The 14291-nt window shown below is 41.0% G+C and overlaps 1 protein-coding gene across 1 annotated transcript; it reads right to left on the reverse strand.

Annotated features, from left to right (window-relative positions):
* Positions 1-1462: 1462 nt before the first annotated feature.
* ACOT13 (acyl-CoA thioesterase 13) lies at positions 1463-14159 on the reverse strand. Its single transcript, XM_075585578.1, has 3 exons — positions 13607-14159; positions 12197-12381; positions 1463-3339 (listed from the first exon to the last, which is right to left on the reverse strand). The coding sequence occupies exons 1-3, from the start codon at positions 13688-13690 to the stop codon at positions 3183-3185; spliced, it is 426 nt and encodes a 141-aa protein (XP_075441693.1). The 5' UTR covers positions 13691-14159; the 3' UTR covers positions 1463-3182.
* Positions 14160-14291: the final 132 nt, after the last annotated feature.

Below are 14291 nucleotides of genomic sequence, written 5' to 3' on the forward strand. Positions count from 1 at the left end.
TTTATTACAAAGTATAGTAGGCAAGCAGAGGCTATCCGTAACATTGTAAACCAACATTGGTCCATACTTACTATTGATCCTCTCCTCAGGAGCATTACCACCACTAAACCCAGATTTGTCTTCCAACGATCTCAAACTATAGGTAACATTGTAGCCCCCAGTGTTATCCATAAGAACAGATCCACCACTAAAAAAGAGTTCTTTCCAAACCTGAAAGGATGCTTTGCATGTGGACGTTGTAAAATTTGTAGATATGTGTCTAAATCCACTACCTTTACAAATATTGACAATACAAGATCTTACAATATCCCAATGTTTTTGAATTGCAGAACAGAGTTCGTAATATACATGCTTATCTGTGGTTGCCACAAAAAATACATAATTTAAACATGCGTGTGGTTAAACCTAAGAGTATTAGAACATATGCGATTAATACTCAAAAAAGACGAAACACATCCTGTATCAAAACATTTTAATATTTGTCAGAATGGGACCTTAACAAATTTTAGATGTTTAGCAATAGAGCAGATACCCATACACTACAGGGGCGGTGACAGAATTACCACACTTTACCGCAGAGAGGCCCACTGGATCTTCACCCTTGATACATTAATTCCTAAGGGATTAAATACAGAGTGGGATCTCAAACATTTCCTGTAACATATGTATGATATCATGTTCCTGCCTGTTCACATCCGTCCTCATATTTATCATTTGTATATTGCATTTTTGACTACCCCTAGAGGTTTCTATTGTTAGCCTTTGTGATCTAAACTTTAGCTACTTTACAGACAGTTGCTTATTTTATGATTACAATGTTTAAATCTTTGTCATTAGATATCTATATGTATCATATCCTCTGCTAGCTAATTATTATTATATTGTTTTTCCCTTTTCTGTACTTATCCCCTCCCTACCTTTTTGTCTCAATAGACTGTATCACATCTCATAGATTTTGTCTTAGGATTGCATTTTATAAGATATCATTTACATATTAGACTTCTTATCCATATTGTCCCTATTGAATACTTATTGATTCATTTACTAATTGATATACTATCTTTGTTATTCACTAGTCAGTATGGTGCATCCATAGACACAACAGGTGAAACAACTTACTAGACATCACCCATGTTCAGCTGTGTGTTAACAATACAGGAGGGGCTATATATACTTGACATTCATTCAGTCCCCACTATTCCCCTTGAGAAAGGGCACTAAAGTGCCTGAAACGCATAGGGTTGTTATGTAGCAGTTTTTTTGTTTGTCCTTATTCTCTTTTTTATGTAGTCTTCATTAAACGTTTTTAGTTCCTCATTTTGGTGAACTGTCAGTGCTTTTTGGGGACTTTTTGCGATTCAACCTTCCAATCACTACTTTGCTTCCTGCACCCAAATTACTACAGAACATGTATGGTGTCATATGCCAAAAACTGATTCCACTACAAAATGAAGGAAGACCATTTTAGCACAATGTAGCTTTTATTTTGTAGCAAGTCCCAACAATAAGAAAATGACTGACATCGCCAGGTTTAAATGCTCTGTAATTTGTTCACAATAAAGCCCCTTGGCCCAGATCATTGCGTTGCAGGCTCCTCTTGCAGCGCAGGTTGAGCTTTCAGATATTATTTGTCATTGTTTTTAATTAAACTAACTGTTACTGCTGTGAATTCATTAAAACAAAAAAAATCGAAAAGATTCTACATGGACGGATCTCTTCCCTTTTGCAGAGAAAGTGCATGTTTGTTTCCTTTGTGTAACTGCATTTCATAAGAGTACAACAGAAACCCGTGAGAATGTTCTCACTTATTATCTGTTTACTAATATAACGTGATGTATTTATTATTCAAAGTCTGCTTAAGGTGTATTAGTGTGTTGTGTTATTAACACCTTCTGAGGTAAGGAGGCGAGGACTGACACCAAACAACACACACAATTGCAACACTATAGGGCCTATTCTATAAACTTTGATAAGTAACTGAAATCGAGGATTTTGAGCACTTCCTGTGCGATTTGACAAGGTAGCCGTTCCGATAGCATGCCAAACTTGTTCGGGAAGTGCATCTCCCTGAGCAGCCTCGCTAAGGTAATGAAGGGGTTAACCCCTACCGCTACCCACCCACCACAGGCCAAATACTACCTTCACCCACCCCTTCCACCCCCAATAAACATTAAAACACAATGCAACAACCAATACACCCCTTAGATTGATTGCCAGTGTGGTTACCTATACCCTCAATGGGAGCAAAGGTAACCTAAATAGCAATTAATGGGAACCCCCTCTACCCCCAACTCATACAGTGCAATAATGGGAAAAATAACTATTATCCAGATCTGGATAATAGCTAATTTGCCCATTAAAATAAAACATTACCCAGCCAGCACAAAGAAAGTTAAAGTTGCATTTACCTCTGCCAGGATGAAGGCCATCCTCGTCTTCATCCCCGTCTTCCATGGCAGCAACATAACAATAAAAAAAAATAATGTCTACTAACCCCTTAATCACCTTAGTGGTTAGTAACCGCTATAGTAATTAAGAGGAAAAAACCCTCCCTGCCACCCACCCAGGATGCCTAACCAACCTCCCCGTGTCAATATCCAAACCCCGCTACTCATTGATTGGTACAGTAATATAATATGGCCATGGTTTGCATATACAGTATATAATGGATAATCTACCAATAAAAAAATCAAGCACCAATTAAAATACATTACATTTCCTTCAAAATAAAAAAAATATGCCAATAAACCACTTGGTTGGCACAGTGGTAAACCAAGCCCATAATATGAACATGGTTTGCCATTATGGCAATAAATGGACAAGCTACAAAAACAAGCAAGACAGCCCCGGACCTGAAATGAATGCGGTTCAGCTCCGGAGACCCTCTGCCACAATAATCTGTTATTAAAATGCAAATGAAAACACTGCGATCGCCTGTGAGAGCTGTGCAGGAAGATGCAGCTCTCACAGACTGCGGGAAGATCGCAGCAGTAGGACTTAGAAAAAACTGAGATAAGGTCACTGCTACGCCGAGCAGTTTTGGCATTTTCCTACCTCACGGTAATGCTTTCTGATTCTTTCTGAATACTGTGATAACACAAATGTCAAGGCAGAGACATGCCACATAGTTCGAGATGGCAGCAATTGTATCGATGCTACTAGAATAGGCCCCCAAGGAACAGTTAATTTCCAAGGTGCTTTGTGTGTCTGCCTTGTGCTATAAGTTTCCCTGTGTCTTTATTAGTCAAATCTACAGTAGAAAACGCCAGGGTTTTTCCTTGCTTCAAAACTTGAGCGGTGATCAGAATCGACTCTCCGATTTTTGCAGCGTTGATGTACCTTTAGTAATAATAAAAACAAAGAATCAGTAATGCAAGAGGGGACGGGTGAGACGTGAAATGATCTATACAAACCGGAGAAATAATCACTGCAATGTCTTAGTTAGCCCATAAAACCAATACATGATCATACTATTTAAATGCTTGTTGTTTATCACATAACCAGGAATTATCGAGAACGCTTTAATTAACACTGAACCTGTGCAGTGCTGAGGTTCAGCAGCACCTCAGGTACTTCTGGGTCATGTGATCGCTTAAACCAGCAAAACCCCTGGCACTACATCGTTTGTTTTAGTTCTAGGATTAAAGCACGTAGTCTTCGGAGCTGAACTGTGTTAATTTCAGCTTCGAGAACTCCTTGCTTACAGAAATACTTCCACCTGGAGGAGTTCCCGGTATCTGTCTTCATTTTCTGTCTATCTGTCCAGAGCTGACATTAACAGTTCAGCGGCGGAGACCCCGTGCTTCAATCCTAGAACTTAAAATAAAAAAAATAAAAATTGCAGTACAAGAGGTGTTGCTGCTTTAAAGAACGATCACATGACTGTGCCATGCCCTGGATGCCAGAAACAGAAGCAGAGGGGGGGTCTACTTCCATTTTGATCGGTCTGGTCGCTACAAGTAATAAGGGCCACTGACATGCAGGACTCATACCGTACCAGATACATAAGAGCACAGTTAAGGTTATTAATCAATCAATTCACCTCACGCTTATTCTCACCAGGCAGAGAGGATGGTGATGCCACTTTACCGATCATTGGTGAGACCTCAGAGTACTGTATTCAATTCTGGAGACCATATCTCTGGAAGGCCATACCTGTACATAAATTTAGAGATTGCGCAAAGAAAAAAAAGGGGGCTAATAAAATGGATTAACAGTGAGATGCAGGCACACGGACTTAAGCAAATTAAATTAAATATTTGCTTTATATTGGTCTATATGGCACATGAAATTTCATTTGCTTAAGTCCGTGTGCCTGCTTCTCACTTTTCATCTATGCATCATCTGGGACCCTTGGATTCCCTTTGACACAGAGCACCGGCAGCTATGTACCAACCTACTATCCTCATTATTGAGTGCCTGCATTCCTCCTTGTATCCGCTAATAAAATGGAGCAAGATCTACAGCATAAGACTTATCAGGAAATACTAAAGTCCCTTAATATGTACAGTAAAGTGGATAGAACGGAGAGGGGATGTGATCAAAACATTAAAATACATAAAGGGTTTCAACAAAGTACAGGGGGCAGCATATTTGAGAGAAAGAGAAGTGCTAGAACAAGAGGTCATGCTCTGAAGCTGGAGGGTGGGAGGCCAAGTAAGGCGCGCTTAAAGTCCTGGCTACGGCGATGCGACGTCGTGACGTCATCCGTCGCAGCAGCGTTTTTTTGCATATAGTGTAGGAGACAAGAGACGGTGACCGGGGGGCGTGGCTGTGAGCGGTTCACCCTCATTGGCTGAACCACTCACGTGCCCACTGACGTCATAAGGCGGTCGCCGAAAAAATACATTTTCATTGACTTCAGGGATTTTGGTCGTGCCGTCGCAGTCGCGCCTACTATAGGCACACGACGGATTAAATAAACTTGTTTTGACGAGATGCTCCGTCGCCAAGATTATAAGCGCAGCCTAATGGGAAATGTGAGGGGGATACTTCTTCATGGAATAACCTCCCAGACTGTTGTAGGGACTAATACAGTAAGGGAACACAAACATGATTGGGACAGACATAAGGCTAACCGTAAACACGAAAGAAAGACAAGGATCAAATAGGGTCTGAGGTTTTATAGCAGATAGGAAATAGGCAGACACGGTGGCGGTCCAAGTTCTTATCTGCCGTCACATTCTATGGCTGTTTGTGCTGCTCTGAAAACTGGCCTGTTGGTGGATCTTGAGGATGGAATTTAGGGAGCCCTGACAGGCCGTTTCCAGTGGAGACCTATTCTAGTACGGCAAATAGTTAAAAAAAACAAAAAAAAATTTAAATCGGATTAAAAATGTCAAATCTATTTTTACAAAAACAATCCAATTAAAGGCTCAAAAAAACCCACTCTTACAATGCTCAAAATACTTGCACAATTAAAATTTACAAAAATAAAACAAAAAACTAAAAGGGACTTTTACAAAAGCATGTCGCAGATGTCAATATCCTTATTGGACTTAATAAAATGTCTTGATAGAAGACTGTTTTGGGGGTCTAATTCTTCTTACAACATTTTAAAATCATTTCCACACTAGTTTGAGTCCTGTTATAAAAGTGCATTTTCTTTTTCAATTTGTTTGTTCATTTGTTACATATTGTCTCCTAATGATGTGAAGAAGCCTCGGGGAGTAAAATGAGCAGATGTAGCACGTAGCCTCCCAATGTCCGCTCCGGGTGGCAACATGCACAAAACGCTTTAAAACATGAGACCGAAGTTCCAGCATCTTTCTGGGTTAAACATAACCATTTCTAATTAAGAGAACATAAAAGATCTCTTAACAGCTTAGTTGGATGAAAGTTAAATAACATCATATTTCCACCACTAAGTTATCATGCGTAAGCAGATTTTGATACTCCTTGCTCAGCTAGTATTAATAAGATCAGTGATACCGGAGGTGCATTTACAGGATATAAACAATTGTGAGAAGGAAAGTCTCTGTATGTTGCACTCGTGATGTAAGAATAATTATAAGAATTTAATACATAAAAAACTTAAAATATAGTCAGATTGGAGAACATAAACTTGTAGTAATTAAATGTATGCAGTGATGAAACGCAATTAAAAGGTGTGCTATTACCAAGGGCTAAAGTGGAAAAGTAATGGTGTCTTATAGTATAAACACACCTATAGGAGTGTGAATGTCAAGTGATAATGAACAGAAATAATACCCAGTTATATAGTAACGCAGTAAATATGGTAGTTAACCCAATCTATAGTTAGCTATATGCATATGGGTATACCAACCAATGGGTAGAATATTATCACAACTCCATTAGTGAAGCATAGATGAACAAAACGATATACTTGGGTCTTAGTATATTTCTTATGTGCCGATATTGATAGGGTAAGAAACCCCTTAGACTAGGTATAGAATTTAAGAGTTTAGAGATGGATAGCAGTAGTTGGACTGAATAACTGCTGATACTGTGAACCATCGGGAAACTTCAGGCATTAAAGAAACCCCACAGAAAACATAGCAGTAAGTTAGCTGCTAGTTAGAATCCAAACACGACATGTAATCAGCTCGTTCAGGCTACTATAATAAATTAGATCATATATCTAGTAAACTAGACAGGTAGCCAGATGAACCCTCCCCACAGCAGGCTATTATGATTCTGGAAAGTGTATCTGATAATGATCGATGCCTGGTCTAGTGCCTGTTCAGATCGAGGGACGGGGAATAGAGGACCCTACGCAGCTGTTCTAAGAGTACAGGTAGTAAGTATATCACTCATAATATTCACAACAAATGTAGCAAGTAACCCGTCATTCTTGTGGCCGAACGGAGGAGCAAATGCACTGTTGCAAGCCTAGGGTAGTGACACGCTGACGTGATTACATCAGAGCGGCAACATACATTAACATCATGCCCAGAAGAGCCTATGCCCAGTCGTTATGAGAATTTGATTTCCGAGTACCATGATGCCCCGAGCTGAATACCCAAAAGGAGATGTTGTGAGTGCCAGTCGGTGTCTGCCTGTTAAACTTTTGCTGTAACACTGAACCCTGGACTTCAAGGGCACTAGTGACAGATCTATAGTCTGTACCTCGCATTATCAGCAATTTACTCTATCTCAATTTTCCCTTCACTGCTTGAGGGGCCTCCAGAGCAACACGTTGTCTAGTCCCACTAAGGCCTTATTCTATACATGCGGAAGTGGACATTCTCGGATGTCTATGTAGTTTTTGGTCAAAACATCCCAAACACCCACTTGAGCATATATAGAATTACCCCTTAGGTTTATGAGCATGTCAGATACTGTGCGCAAAACTCAATCATCAGTAACCTGAACATAAAACCGGCAGACAAAGGGGGGGTGGGGGAGGTGTTGTTGTACTAAACAAAACAGACTACGATACAGAAGCATGTAGATTACTAAATGATGTGAATACCTATACAAAGTTAGAGGGTAATCCAACAATGACATTTCAAAAAGATCTTATCGAATTACTAAACAAAGGGTATAAAGAAGGGATCCTCAATAAATCTGAATGGGAATATCAGTAAAATATGGGAATCCTCCTGGGATTCTCTATGTTCAATATACCCAAACTACATAAGTGTACAACAAACCCCCCCGGACGTCCAATAGTGTCAGGGATTAAATCACTGACATCTAACCTTTCAGGTTATATTGACCAGTTCCTTTAAGAACCTATAATAAAATTAAAATATCTAAAAGATACAATACAAATGCTCAATATCTTGAAAGATACGGTGTGGAAGGATGACAACATCATAGTCACATGTGATGAGTCATTATTACACACAGTAATAGATCATACTGATGGGTGTAATGCCATTAAGAACAATCTAACCAAGTGGAATATTAGACCACAGACAGATTGATTTTCTTTTGGAGAGAATCCAACACATTCTCAGGCGCAATTATTTCTGGTATGGTGATCACTTGCAGGTCCGGGGGGCTGTCATGGGTACCAGGTTTGCGCCGAACTACGCTAATATCTTCATGGGTATGTGGGAAGACCAATATGTTTGGACTGGCCATGAGTTCGGCCCAAACCTGGTACAGTGGCACAGGTATATAGACAACATACTGTTTATCTGGCAGGGCAGTACCCACCTCCTAGACCAATTCTTAGCAGGCATGGATAACAATCCATACAATCTAAAGTTCACTTGAAAATATAGTACTTTGGAAGTAGAATTTTTGGATTTGTTGATTTATGTAGAGCAGGGTGCGCAAAGTTTTTAACTTGCGCCCCCTGCCTCATGCCCCATCTCCTCCTCGGCACTGACGTCAAATGACATCACGGGGTCATGTGATGCCACGTTACCATGGCAACGCATCACCGAATATAAAGGTACAAGCTGCAGAGGCCCCACGCGGTCTCTCCGGCACTTAATTTAAGTGCCTTGGGGGAGAGTGTGGGACTTCTGTAGCCGCTGCGCCCCTCCCTGAAAGAGAATGGCAATTTAGAGTCAAAGAACTTCATTAAGCAAGTAGATTGCAACAACTTTCTGCAAGGAGATAGTGTCCATTTGGACAAATGGATAGACAATATACCACTAGGACAACTACAAAGACAAACGTAATTGAACACAAAATAGAATTTTTGAAGAACAAGCGAACAAGCACAAGACATGATGGGGAAATTTCAGGAGAGAAAATATAAAAAAAAGGTAGTGGTAGAGGCAGCTTATAATAAAGTTTCAGCGATGGAAAGAGCAGAACTGATTCAATATAAAGAAAGAGAGGTAAAAAAAAAATTTAAAAAAAAAAGAATGGAGAAGAGGGAAAAATATCTATACCATTCATGTCACAATATAACAGTAGTGCATCACAAATAAGAAGGATAATAGAAAAACATTGGGAGATCCTGCATAAATCCAATCTTGCATCAGATTTTACCAGAAGTCACAAGTTATATTTACAATGGCACCCAACCTAAAACAAAAAGTGGCTCAGAGTTGCCTTAAAAAAAGAAATATCAAGGAAATATAATATAACGCGGGGTTTCTACGAGTGTTTAGGTTGCAAAGGGTGTAAACTACACACAAACTCAACTAAATCTTTCAAAAATGTACAATCTGAAGTGACGAATGAAATCTTTGAAATTGAAGATCTAATAGATTGTAATTCAGATCACATAATCTACGTGTTGCAGTGTCCCTGCAATAAACAATAGGTAGGTTGCACCACATGGACGTTGAAGATCAGGATAGCTGAGCACATCACCAATATTGAAAAAGGTTTCCTTCAACATAGCGTGTCCAAGCACTTTAAAGAATATCACTCCCACGACCCCAAAGGATTAAAATGCATAGGGATTGACAAAATAAAATCCAAATGGAGAGGGAACAAAATTATTCACATTTCAAGGCAAGAAACTTATTGGATATATGGTTTTGAAAACACTTATTCCTCAAGGTCTAAATATTAATATTGATCAGGGGTCTTTCTTAATATCCTAATATATAGTGTTTGGATTCTCAGACTGTTGTCATTATTGTAAGTGTACTGTTTAAGATGATCAGAGATAACCACTGTTAAGAATTGTTTGCTGTCATCATGTTCTTGTGTTCATAATCTCTTAAAACATTATATGCTGAATTCTCCGATTGTTATCGTTGTGAATGTACTGTTAAGTAATTTCAAAGAGATCTGTTATAGTGAAGTGTGTTATTACCATGTTCTTGTGTCTTTAATTACACAAAATACCATTTTGTATTGATATGTGTGATGAGCCATTACATCATTAGTCCTTGATGCACCAAGGAGTAATCCAACTAGATTATATTTAGACATGTTTCTAGCTATATACTGTAATAGGGATCACACACAACCTCTGCAGATAGAATACCTGACACTAGTTACACTATAAGTCATATTGTGGTTAAACGGGTAAATTATTTACCATACCTAGAATTAACCCTTTTACAGTGAGTCTAACCACTGAATAATGTGTATTATTATTTATATATTTATATCACCTGTATGTTTATTTAAACAAACATATTAAAAGTTGTACCTTTTAACTAACCAACTTAACGAATCCAAACTGTGAGGGCAAGACCGTCACATAGGTCCTGCTAAGCAGTACCTTGCTGCTCCAGTACACAGCTCTTTATTACGCTCTTATATCTGTGGTGCACCAACTAAGGCATGGGTGAGCAAACTTTTTATGACGAGCCCCCCTTTTCATCCATGAAATTTCTCGGGCCCCCCCTGCCTGATGAAATCAAAATCACATGACGTCAGCGCACGTGAGCTGGTTCAGCCAATGAGGGCGAACCAGCTTTGTGATGCATCCGCCACACGTCTACAATATCCTGCAGCCAATATGTTTTTTTCTGGTGCACAAAGACAATCCATTTGAGGGGGCATTCATCCACCTCTTTGCTACATCCCTTCCCTCTCCAGTCCCCCCCTTTTCCCCCTCCCTTTTTTCCTTCTCCCATTTGCTTTCCCCAGTGTCATCCACTCCTACCTACCAGTTTTATGTATTATTTATTTATTCCCGTTTTAAATGTTGCCAAGGGATCAGGGACCCCCTTAACCAAACTCAAGGGGGGTACTGATGAATCTCCCCTGCTGATCAATACTCCCAATAGACCCCCCTGACCCAAAGAATAACCCTCAGCTCCCCAAAACGTATCCTCCCAAGCCCCTTAATTCTGCCACCTCTACCTGACCTTCATCCCTCCAGCCATTGTCTCTCTCACCTCCCCCAGTGTCTCTCTCTCTCGCCTCCCCCCAGTGTCTCTCTCTCTCACCTTTCCCCAGTGTCTCTCTCTCACCTTTCCCCAGTGTCTCTCTCACCTTTCCCCAGTGTCTCTCACCTTCCCCAGTGTCTCTCACCTTCCCCCCAGTGTCTCTCCCTCGACCCAATATGTCTCCCACCTTTCCATGTCTCTTTCTCTCCACCTCCCCGCAATATGTCTCTCACCTTTCCATGTCTCGCTTTCTCTCCCCCTCACCCCAATATGTCTCCCACCTTTCCATGTCTCTTTCTCTCCACCTCCCCGCAATTTGTCTCTCACCTTTCCATGTCTCGCTTTCTCTCCCCCTCACCCCAATATGTCTCCCACCTCTCCATGTCTCTCTTCCCCCCCCCATGTCTCCCACCACTCCATGTCTCTCTCTCCCCCCTCAATGTCTCCCACCTCTCCATGTCTCTCGACACACACACACACACACACACACGGCATTCAGTAAGTCAAAGCCTGTGCAGCCTAAGCTGTGCAGCACAGCGCCACCTAATGGCTGCAGAAGAAATTGCAGCTAGACGGCTTTTCTCTCTGCTTCTCTGCAAAATTACCCCCGCTTCCTGCACCCCCCCTAAACAATCTTGCTTGCCCCACAGTTTGCACACCTCTGAACTAAGGGATTTCTTTCTTCTCTGTACCCCGGTGTAGTTCTGTCTGCACATCCACTATCTCCCAGGTAGCACACAGATCTCTGTATTACGGGTTAGAGAGAGGTTTTTCTCTAATTATACGCTCCTGTGATCGATTGGCAAAGATTTGGCTCGTGTTCACTAAATGGCTGCAGAGGAGTGTATTTTGCCGTCAGTGGAATGCATTTGCATATTAATATGACAAAGTTCCGTGGGGAAGATCATGTGACCAGGCAGTCACTAGATACAATTAACCTCTGCACTGCAAAAAAGAGGGGGCAGGGCTCAAAAATGGGTTTGGCAGAGCCTGTTTCAGAAGAGGAAGGGGTGTGACTTTGTAAATGGCTGCTATAGAAACAAAAAGGTTTGTTACATTAAAAATGTCAGAGTTTTTAAAACAAATTTAAATAGATACTACAAGTATTTTCTCATAGTACAGACCCGATTTATAAAATAAAAATAAAAAAACAACATTTAGGATATTGCTTGGTCTGCAGCTTTAAACACTAGATCAGTGGTCCTCAACCTTTTTTTGATTAATGAACCTTATAATTAGATTGTGAAATTCTGCGGAACCCCAACCCTCTCTAACAGCGCGTCTGAAATCAGATGCATTGTAAGGAACCCCAACCCTCTCTAATAGCACGTCTGAGATCAGATGCATTGTAAATTCTTCTGTATTTGGCACAATTTTCAGCTGACTTGAAACATGCACAGAACCCTTGAGGGATGTCCAGGCAACCCAAGTACGCCTAGGAATCACAATTGAAAAACACAATACTAGATACTCACGTGATGTTCATATCCACACTAACTCCTGGAGCCCCTCTCTCCGTATGAATAAGGGCAGCTGTGGACACAATATCCACCAGGGTTGCAGTCAACCCTCCATGTAATGTGCCTGCTCGATTTGCATGCTCTTCCTCAACTTTCATTTCACAAACGACCTTCCCAGGATTTGCAGACACGAGGTCCAACTAAGGAAAATGCAAACATCCTCTATCACGTGTACAGTGCAGATTCTGATCTTGTATGCCAACTTTATTTTATTAAACCTTTTCCCTTCGTATTACTGCAGCATTTATTTTTGCCAATTACTCAACCTTTTTGAAAGTTGATTCTAAGAAACAACCTGATAGCACAACAAATAGAACAGACATTGGTTTTCCTGTGCTCAAAATATTTAATCCCAGTGATGTGGATTAGGCAGCTGTAGACTGTTAAAAAACTTCCTTACAGCAAATAGAGTTTGCTATATTGTCATTTGCTAGAGCATTAAAATATTAAAAACGATTGGTTGCTTAGGGGAAGAACTGAAAGAAAAAGTGCTGTGGCTTTAAATGGTTGCTAATGCCCAATATTTTTTTTTTAAATGCAGTATTATTTAATCCTACACAATTGATATGTAAAAAAATAAACCAAATGATTTTTAATTAAATGCTGCTTTAAAAAAAAAAAAAAAAAAGTTCACAGCCACATAATGCATCCAAAGAAAGCGAGAGAGTGCATACAACTTTTAAGTTTCCCTTTTCATTATAAATCGACGTCATTGTGAAATTCCCCATTTGATGTATATATTGTGTCAAGCCAGGGTATAGTAATGGTCACGTCTGTAAACAGCTTTATAAATCTCTGTTATTCTTGCATCAATCTCCCCCTTATTTGTAAGCCCGATTTAGCTCCTAACCAAAGACCTGCCAGTGTTTTCTGTTATGATCTTTGGAGCAAGGCTTTTAAATAATGAATGTCCTTTGCCGCATGTGACTTATCATGAAGGAAAGAAATATACATCTTATAATGTCATCAACTCTCTAGGCATGAGCGCCGAGTGTCCTGCCTATTTTGCAAGTGCGGACGGGGGGAGGGTGGGGCATTGCGGGCAAGTTGAGGCGCACTTCAAAGTCATATTTTTTTGTCTGCTCAAGCGGCAAGCTCGGTGAGCGTGCGTGCGCGCACCGCGTGAGCGGGGACTTCCAAATAAAGACTGCAGTAAGTAAATGCGGCAAGCGCCGAGCGCTCAGCACGCTCAGCACCAACGGGGACGCAGCCTAATATTAAACATGAACTGAAGCCGAATATATTAGGTTTTTAGCCAAGTACCCGGAAATGACAAGGAAAATGACAAGTTTGGCTAAGACTAGGAGCCTGATCCAGGCACCGTGTTATCTGTCTGAGGATCAGGTTACTTCCATCACTTGGTACCTTGCTCAAGACCCGATCGAATCCCGGGCCATCGCTTAACGCCTTCATCAGCACCCGCAGAGTGCTTGCAGACAGGGAAGCCATGGCTCCTTGTACCTCCTTTGTGAGGTTACAACACACCAATATTAAAATCCAACAATAATTATCCACTGATCCAATGGGCAGGTGACCGAGAGACAGAGGGCAAACAGAGGCGCCCTTGGAAAGCTCTACCAGTGTCTTCCAGAACAGGTAGGAGTCACATTGACTCGCACAACTATTATGACGTCATAATAGTCCTTGACCAATCCGGAACCCGGGGGGAGGGCTTTGAACGCAGGCTTGAGGCGCAAGCAGACATCTTTGATAGTGGCACTTTATCGCGGTCTGTTGTAACCGCACTGGGAATAGAACATATATGGGGCAGCAGTTCCACTCTCCTAACGGCGGCTTTAGGCTTCCGAGCTATAAGGGTTTGTAATTGATTATATTAGAAAAAATGGTCATAACTATAATGGCTGTCGCGGTCATTGTATTTGCTAAGCTTTCTGTCTGCCGTATTGCTTGCGACTTGACCTTTACCCTATGGAGGCTCAGACGTCGCGTGCGCCTCTGTGGACGTCCTGCGTTCGTCACCTTGGAATTCCGTGTGTAGCTGCCAATCAGAAGAGGCCAAAGATGGGCGGCGTGCGGTGATTGGCTGCTT

This window comes from Ascaphus truei, chromosome 2 (assembly GCF_040206685.1).
Source record: "Ascaphus truei isolate aAscTru1 chromosome 2, aAscTru1.hap1, whole genome shotgun sequence".
In the NCBI taxonomy this organism is placed as follows: Eukaryota; Metazoa; Chordata; class Amphibia; order Anura; family Ascaphidae; genus Ascaphus; species Ascaphus truei.